Below are 8,872 nucleotides of genomic sequence, written 5' to 3'. Positions count from 1 at the left end.
TTTTAAAATATGTAATAATAATTATTTTATTGAGTAAGGTTGTAGCTAAATTTTGTCCTAACATACACTCATGATGAGAGGAGAAAAAATCTTAAAGAAACTGATAATGATGTATATCCAAAATGACCTAACTCTTGAATATACAACACATACTTTAAACTTCTTTAAATCACATCTATTTTCTAACATGAAATTAACCCACTAATTTTAACATCATTTTCATAAAAAAATATATAAAATTGTTAACAATATTTATTATTTTATTACTTTTTTTATAAAATATTTTTAAAGTTGACTTCTAAACTAATCCCTCGTTGATCGTGAATCCACGCGCATAGGCAAATGGTGTCCGCATGTCTTGCTCTTATCATTGGCAGGCGTGTGGTGCCTATTAGCCTACGAAACAAAGGCAGAAAAATCATTAGAAAAACACTCACACTCGCATGCAGACAGGCTTCTTGCAGTGGCAAAAAGCAATTTACTAACTTCACAGGCTTTCAAGTTTAACTGCTTACTTCATCACAATCCGATCACTGAATATTGTCACTCTTCTTTCTTCTTGAATCCTTCCTTTGCAAAGCAGGAAAAAAAAATGATTTTGGAGACTTTGTTGGGGGCATTCCTGCAAGTGCTGTTTGATAGGCTAGCTACTCGCCAAATCTTGGACTTCTTCCGGGACAGTGATTTCGACCGCACACTGTTTGACAAGCTGAAAACAGTTCTGCTTACTGTTAGTGCTGTGCTCACTGATGCAGAGGAGAAGCAGATCACTAATCTGGCGGTGAAAGGGTGGCTCAATGAGCTCAGAGATGCTGTCTACCATGCTGATGATCTGTTGGACGAGATCAACACAATCACTTTGCAAGCCGAGTCGGAAGAAGCCAAGATCCACAGGAAACAGCTACCAGGTCAATTCTCTATTCAAAATCCAGATTATAAACATGGTAAAGATCTAGAATCCAAGCTTAAAATGATAGTTGAAAGACTAGAATCTTTAGCTAAGGAAAACGATCTCCTCAATCTCAAAGAAACTGTTGGACGGAAACCTCTGCTCATGTTTCCGACAACTTCTTTAGTAGATGAATCTGAGGTGTTTGGTAGGGATAAAGATAAAGATCTGCTAATAAAATCTGTGCTTGCTGGTAATGCACAACAAAACAGAATCTCTGTGATTGCAATAGTTGGAATTGGTGGTCTTGGCAAGACGACCCTTGCTCAACTTTTGTATAATGATTCCAGGGTGAAGACGCATTTTAGATTGAGAGCTTGGGTTCATGTTTCAGAAGAATTTGATGTTTTTAAGGTATCGAGAATCATTTTCGAGTCAATCACTTCGAGGAATTGTAATGTCACCGACTTGAATGTTCTTCAAGTTAGACTGAAGGAGATACTGATGAGAAAGAGATTTTTGCTGGTTTTAGATGATATTTGGAATGAGAATTTTATTGATTGGGATTTGCTATTGGGCCCTTTAAAAGTTGGAGCCAATGGGAGTAAAATTCTTGTGACAACTCGTAATCGAAATGTTGCATCACTAATGCGCCCTCTTGTTACTTATCCTTTACTTCATTTATCAGATGAAGATTGCTGGTCATTATTTGCAAAACATGCATTTAGGACTAGCAAGCCTGAAGAACATCCAATCTTAAATAAGATTGGTCGGGAAATTGTTAAAAAGTGTAGAGGTCTACCTTTAGCAGCAAAAACACTTGGGGGCATCTTGCATCCAGAAGTAGAAGTTGAGGGATGGCACAAAATACTGAATAGCAAGATATGGGATCTGCCTAATGATAAGAGCAGCATACTTCCCGCTTTATTATTGAGCTATTATCATCTCCCCCCACATCTCAAACGATGCTTTGCTTATTGTTCGATAATTCCCAATGGTCGTGAGTTTGAGAAAGAGAAATTGATTCTCATGTGGATGGCAGAAGGTTTCTTGCAGCAGCCAAAAGGCAAAGACACAATGGAAGATGTTGGGGAAGAGTATTTTAGTGATCTAGTATCAAGGTCATTTTTTCAACCAAGGAACGGGAAACAATGTTTTGTGATGCATGACCTTATCATTGATTTAGCTCAATTTGTGTCAGGAGAATTTTGTTGCAAATTTGAGGATAACAAGCCATGTGAAGTTTCAGAAAAGGCTCGACATTTGTCATGCTCTATGGACCAACTTAATGGCCCTGAGAAATTTGTGGACCTTCAGGAACTAAGGTCTCTACGATCCTTTCTTCCGTTAAGATCTTCAAATACCAGTCGATGCACTGCCTTAAGTAACATAGTTAGTGATGTATGGTTGCAAATTCCAAAACAATTGCGTGTGGTTTCTTTTTCTGGTCATTCCATCACTGAGCTGCCAGATATTTTGGAACATCTGATACATCTACGCTACTTGGACCTTTCTCACACTTTGATCAGAGAGTTACCCAGATCGACATGCTCTTTGTATAATTTGCAAACATTGTTGTTGTCAAGTTGTCATAATCTCACTGTACTACCAGAAAACATTGGAGATCTAGTTAATTTACGTCACCTAGATGTTACTGAAACCAGTTTAAGAGAGATGCCACTTGAATTTGGAAGGTTAAAGAGTTTGCAAGTGTTGACTGATTTTGTTGTGAGCAGAGATTGTGGGTCAAAGATCAGTGAATTGGGCAACCTTTCACATCTTTGTAAACTTTCCATCTTAAGGTTGCAAAATGTAGTTGATGCTCCGATTGCTTCAGCAGCCAACTTGGGAAGTAAGAATTATATTAAAGAGTTAGTTTTGAAATGGACCTGTAGCACTCATGATGAAGCAAATGAATTAGCTGTACTTGATTGTTTGCAGCCTCATAAAAGTTTAAGGAAGCTTACACTTGAGAACTATGGCGGTATAGAGTTTCCCAATTGGGTAGGTGATGCAATTTTCACTAACATGGTGTCCCTAAGTCTTAGCAAGTGCAAAAATTGCACATCCTTGCCTCCACTGGGGAAGTTATCTTCTCTTCAAAAGCTCTACATCAAAAAGATGGAAGGATTAGAAAGGCTGGATTCTGGATTTTATGGGAGTGGCCACTTTGGAGTCAAGCCATTTAGATCTCTAAAAACATTGTCATTTGAGGAGTTACCACATTGGACGCACTGGATGCCTTTTGCAAATGAAGCTGAAAACTTCCCTTCCCTCCAAGAGCTTCAAATACGATTATGCCCTGAATTGATTGAGAGCTTACCAAAGAACCTCCATACCTTAACAAAATTGGTGGTTTCTGGATGTTATAAGCTTCAGGCTTCTGCTCAGAGGGTCCCAACTTTGGAAGTAATGCAGCTGCATGGTTTGGATGCTTTGAAGACTCTACCCGAGGAATTGTTGGAGGGAAACTTTTGTTTTCAACTACTGGAATTGGTAAACTGTCCCTCTCTCATCTCCTTTCCTGGAGGCGCTTCTCTTTCTACTGTAAAATCAATTTCTATTTCTCATTGTAGAAATTTACAGTTCTTCCTACCTGAGAATACGATGCATAGATTTGAAGTTCTTGAGCGTTTGCGAATAGCAAACAGTTGTGATTCTCTCGAATCCCTTTCACTAGGCTTATTCACAAAGCTCCAATATCTTCATATTGAGGACTGTAAGAATCTCAAGTCCCTTTTCATTCCAGAGCAGCTTTGTTTGGATCTCACATTTCTTCGAGAAATGAAAATCAAGGATTGTCCAAATCTGAAATCATTTCTTGAAGGGGGATTGCCCACTCCTAACCTTCAATCTCTGATTATAATGAATTGCAACAATCTCAAGCCTAAGAAGGAATGGGGTCTACATGGAATAGTGTCCCTCACTTGTCTTGAGATTGAAGGTGGATGTCGTAACATGGAGTTGTTTCCAGAAGAGGGCCTACTGCCCAATAGTCTCACATCTCTTCGTATCAGCAGACTTCCAGATCTTGAAACCTTGGGTAAAGGCCTTCAAGACCTCACCTCGCTTGAAATATTGGAGATCAATTGCTGTGAGAAGCTGGAGTCAATGCCAGCAGAGGGATTTCCCACCTCACTTTTTTCTCTTCATATTCAAAACTGCTCTCTGCTAGCTCCACATTGCCAGAAGGATGGAGGGGTATATTGGCCCATGATCTCTCATATTGCCGACTTACTTATTCCTCACAATGACCAACTTGCACAAACATGATGACACTCATGACACCAAATGTTTGGGTGTGTTTTCTGTATTCCACAAATATGTTATGGTATTCTTTGGAAATTGTCTTTACTTTTTGTACCACTTGGTTAACAAAGTGTTTTCTTTGTCAAAGCGCTTGATATTCTGTCTCAACTATGGAATAAAAGTTTAAGCCTATTCATAAAAAATCAAGGGAATTGGCTCAATTTAAAACTCTGGCTCATATGTGAAGTAGTGTGGTAATTTTTAAATGAAATATGTCAATGATGAAACATAAGCATAGTGTGGAGTTTGGAGACCAGAGGATGCTTGGTAGCTTTGGGGATTAAAAGGTGCCTGTATATGTTAATTGAATGTTTGTCTAATTCAGCCAAAAAATAAGTTTGTTTATTATTTGAATGCAAGAGAATTGATTGTAAGATATACCAAATTTATGAGTTAAGATTGATTATTTGAAGTGGCCATAATGAAATTTGATTTGGTCTATATTTTAATACTTTTGTGATGGTTTGCGAAGGTTTGTGGATGCTATTTATGAAAGTTGTATGAGTTTTGTAATTTATATCATGGCTAATAGATTTTGTTTGGCCTTGGTCATAGATGCAGACCTTGAATGAGCAAAATCAAGTTAAATATTATCGTCTCAATTAAATGATATCTTTTATTGTTCGTAACTCCGTATTGTGTGTTGTTGCGAATCCCAAATTATATCATACCAATCTCAAAGCTTCCGCTGTTAGTGCTACTATGTTATTTCCAAGTACTTATGATTCTTTGTCGTATGAATGTGTAATGAAGTTTAGCCTTTCCTAACTCTCTCAAAAAAAAAAAAAAGTTTAGCCTTTCTTTCACCAGCTGATTGGCTGGTCACATCTATATTTATATCTATATATTACTAAAGTTGAAGTGTAGCATTTAATGTTGTTATGCTCACATTGAGCCACATTCAGCATCTATGCCATTTTCATCCTATTTCTTAAATTTATCTTACAATTTTACATTTTTTCAATTTTAAAAAACTAATAAAACTAAAATTCACTTCTTTTAAATTTAATTCCACCAGCCCACTTTTTCTAAATTTAATTATAACTTAAAGCCTAAACCCAAGCCTTCCAAACTGAAACCCTTAGAAACCCACGGTTGCTACCTCTTGATTTCCTTCCCTTTTGTTTCTCACGTGTTGGTTCCCCTTCCCACCTTCTTAACAGCAGAATCCTGACGCCCCTTTGGTTTCTCACTTGATCCTTCCCCTTCCCACCTTCTAACGGCAGCCTCTTTGTTTTCCTTACTCATTTCCTCACAGTATATAAATACTGACAGAAGCTGGATGCTTCAGTTCAGGTATCTCTAAATCCCAGTCTGTTTTCTGCTCTATTCTTTTTGCTTGATTGCTTGATGTTTTTTATTCCCCTTCTTAAATTTTGTTACTGCTTGCTGCAATTTGAGTGTTGTGATGTGACTCAGATTAGTTTGTGTAGTCTATGCAAAATAAGGCAATATTGTTGCAGCTGAAACAGTTTTCTGTGAGTTTATTACCATGCCAAATATTGTAGCAGATCTCCACTGTGTATGAATCTGATCTTAATGTTGATTGGAGTTTATTTTTTGTTGGCTGTGTTATGGGATGTAGCAATTCTTATATTTCAGTTTGAGAAGTTTTTTAATTTGAAGTTTTCTTGATGTTAAATACCGTCTTGGATCTATGAATGCTTTAGTTTTGTTTAAAAAAAAAAAAGAAGGTTACTTGGTGATAAGTTAATTAAGAGCTGCAGTTCTCAGGTGGTATAATAGAACCTGCTGCAATTGAATCAGTAAGCCATTCAACTTTCAATATTAAGGTATTCACTGCACACCCGTACAAGAATTTGGTAGTTTTTAGCTGAGATAGAGAAAGAGAATACCCATTAGAAAAAGAAACGCCACATCCCTCAAAAAGTTATGAAACCTTGTACTGTGAAAGATAATAACAAAATATTTTTAAATAGAATAGAAGTCAGATATTAAGATATTCACAAACTTCTCATGATATTTCCTATTTCAGATTAAGAAGCCTATCACCCCAAAATAAATTTTAAGAACTCTTATGGCTATGACTCTTGTGACTCATTTTAACCTTGAAGTTTCTTAAGCCCAGCAAAGTAGAAACTAAAATGAGATGAGAAGAGCTAATTGCTGAACAGTCAAAATTTATTGTATACCCTGATGAATATAAAAGTAACCACTGATAAAGAAAGATATGTTAGCCTATATATAAAGAACAATTAATTGATCATTAATATCAAACATATTTCACTTATTTAATCACCTCTGCCAAATCCCCCCCCCCCCCCCCCTCCCCCACAATAAAAAAAAAAAAGAGACAGAACCTCAATCACAAAGATGTCCATGTATCTGCAATAGGCAGTAAAATTTAATTAACAGTAACCTTAAGACCATCAAAAGACTTCCTATATTTTGTGATCATAACTTTAACTACCTTTCACTTTAACCCACATGAAAAGAGCAAGACTATTTTGCTGCAATCCAATGCCCATGTTTGTGTTCACTGTTATATCACATATCCATTCATTGAAGGTCACTACTTTGAATACATCATAGCCATGTTAAAGTATTGACTTCATGTTTGAGTCATGTGACAAACACCTAGCATTTACCATGTCATACACTTAATTTATTCTTGAAAGCAAAAGTTCTTGATAATGGTCATACAGTATTACACTGCATTGAATTCTAAAACATCACATAAAAATAATTATTATATAATCAGACATAGACAGCCAAAAAAAAATTCTAACAATATAAAAATGTTGAAGTCTAACTACACGATTATTATATAATCATTATTGATTGATGATTGTGAAAGGGGGTTTTTATTTTTACTCTGTTTTATGCTTTGTCAATGGGCACCGTGACAACAATCTAAAATCGACCTACCTTTGCAAGTAGAAAATTTGAATGGAAAAACATTTGTTTTCCGAATATAATCTACATTTTGGATGTGAATTCTATATAGTTAAGAAAGTTTTTGACTCTGTTATAGAAACTAACAAAATAATTTAGCTTGAGAAGTGCATATTTTTTTATTATAGCAAAATTACAAATTTGATGTCTAAGTTCTGCGCATGTCGTAATACATTTCTCAATGTGTTTTATTGACAAGCTTATATTAGTGGTACTTCAAATGAATGTAAGAACAACAAAGGAAGAAGATACAAAAAGTACTTTAAAGTTGTCTTTCAATTTATTGGAAATTGATATTATAGCATTTATTGGATATTTAAGGATGTAAAGGATTGAAATCCTAATTTTAATTTTAATTTAAGTTTGATTTATATTTTCCATTTCGTAATTTAATGTTTCATATGAAGGATAGGAATCCTAATGTGAAATCAAAGATGAAGAACTAAAGAATTGTTTAAATCTTCGTACACAATAGTTTTTCCGTGTATTGCACGGGTTAGCGACTAGTGATTCTAATTTGCAGTCCCTTGTCCAATCTAGAGTAACACCAGATTCACCCGGCATTTCAGACTAGGTAGATGCATACAATGAAGCTCCGGCATGTTCACAACTTCAAGTTCAACCAAAGACGCTTATTAACATGAGCAGAGAGGTATAGGTTGGACTATCTTAGGTACCCCTTTTAAAATTTAAACACCTGTCCACTTACTTTACAATGAAACAAGCATTAAGTCTCCGTCTATTTCTTTTTCTTTCTTCTAACTCTTGAACTCCTGCAGAAAACTCTTCGCTCCTACCATTCTCTCTCTCCCTCTCTGTTCTTCTCTTTCTCTCTTTCTTTCCTTTTCTCTATCTCACTCTGTTTCGCAGATTGGTTGGTTGGCACTAAGAAAATTCGTTGGTATGTATTAGCTAAATCTCATTATACGTTTTCAATTCTAGTTTCTGGGTTTGCGTTATTTTGAGGTTTGGTAGAGTTTTTCTTTGTTGATTATAATCTGGTTATCAATTTTTGTTAATTGGGTTTGCGTTATTATTGGCTTGGTTTGTTTTGATTTGGGTTTTCAATTCTACTGTTGGGTTTGTGTTATTTTGAGGTTTGGTAGAATTTTTTGCTTGCCAAATGTCTTCCCTTCTACATTGACACATGGTCTGCGCCACCATTCCACATGTTTTGCAAAAGCTTGATCTCACCATTACTAAACCTTTGGTGGGGCTGCCTTTTTGTCTCTTCTCTACAACGTTAGTGTCTCTTCCCCACCCTCCTCACTGCCCTACCTGTCTTCATTTTATAAATCCACAAGCACAACCTCATTTTGTTTGCATGACAGGTTTTTTGAAATGAATAAACTAGAATTCCATGAATTTATGATTGCTATTGAAGAAAAAGTTCAAAAATGTAGTAATGTCACTAATGCAAATCAACAAATACTGTGAATAATTGATTGTATTGAACACAGTACAAAATGGCCTTAGCCATGTGCTTCCATTGTTTTGCAATGTTAGGAAAACATCTTACACCTCATCATCCCATGTGATGCTTGTGCAGAGGCATGGGTGAGACCTTAATTATATTTGAATTTTAGTTAAAAGTGACATATCTTTTTCCTCTGCATTTTGTTAATTAGATTTTTTCGTTTACTTTATTTTTTTTCCCCTGGATTTTATTTTCACATATTCAGGAGTTTAATACATATAATATCAATTTGAATGGAAAAGGCCGGTATCAGCCTATCACTTGTGTTGCTTCATTGATCT

At 35.8% G+C, this 8,872-nt stretch overlaps 1 protein-coding gene across 1 annotated transcript; it reads left to right on the top strand.

The window, feature by feature from the left end:
• Window positions 1-495: 495 nt before the first annotated feature.
• LOC142615606 (putative disease resistance RPP13-like protein 1) lies at window positions 496-4,356 on the top strand. The gene has a single exon (XM_075788345.1). The coding sequence runs from the start codon at window positions 593-595 to the stop codon at window positions 4,160-4,162; it is 3,570 nt and encodes a 1,189-aa protein (XP_075644460.1). The 5' UTR covers window positions 496-592; the 3' UTR covers window positions 4,163-4,356.
• Window positions 4,357-8,872: the final 4,516 nt, after the last annotated feature.

This window comes from Castanea sativa, chromosome 11, assembly GCF_040712315.1.
Source record: "Castanea sativa cultivar Marrone di Chiusa Pesio chromosome 11, ASM4071231v1".
In the NCBI taxonomy this organism is placed as follows: domain Eukaryota; kingdom Viridiplantae; phylum Streptophyta; class Magnoliopsida; order Fagales; family Fagaceae; genus Castanea; species Castanea sativa.
Note: the sequence above shows the minus strand (reverse complement) of the source record. Positions and strands in the feature narration are given on the sequence as shown.

What these genes read in the sequence shown, in the direction of transcription:
- LOC142615606 (XM_075788345.1), top strand. Translation starts at nt 593, where the DNA reads ATGATTTTGGAGACTTTGTTGGGGGCATTCCTGCAAGTGCTGTTTGAT.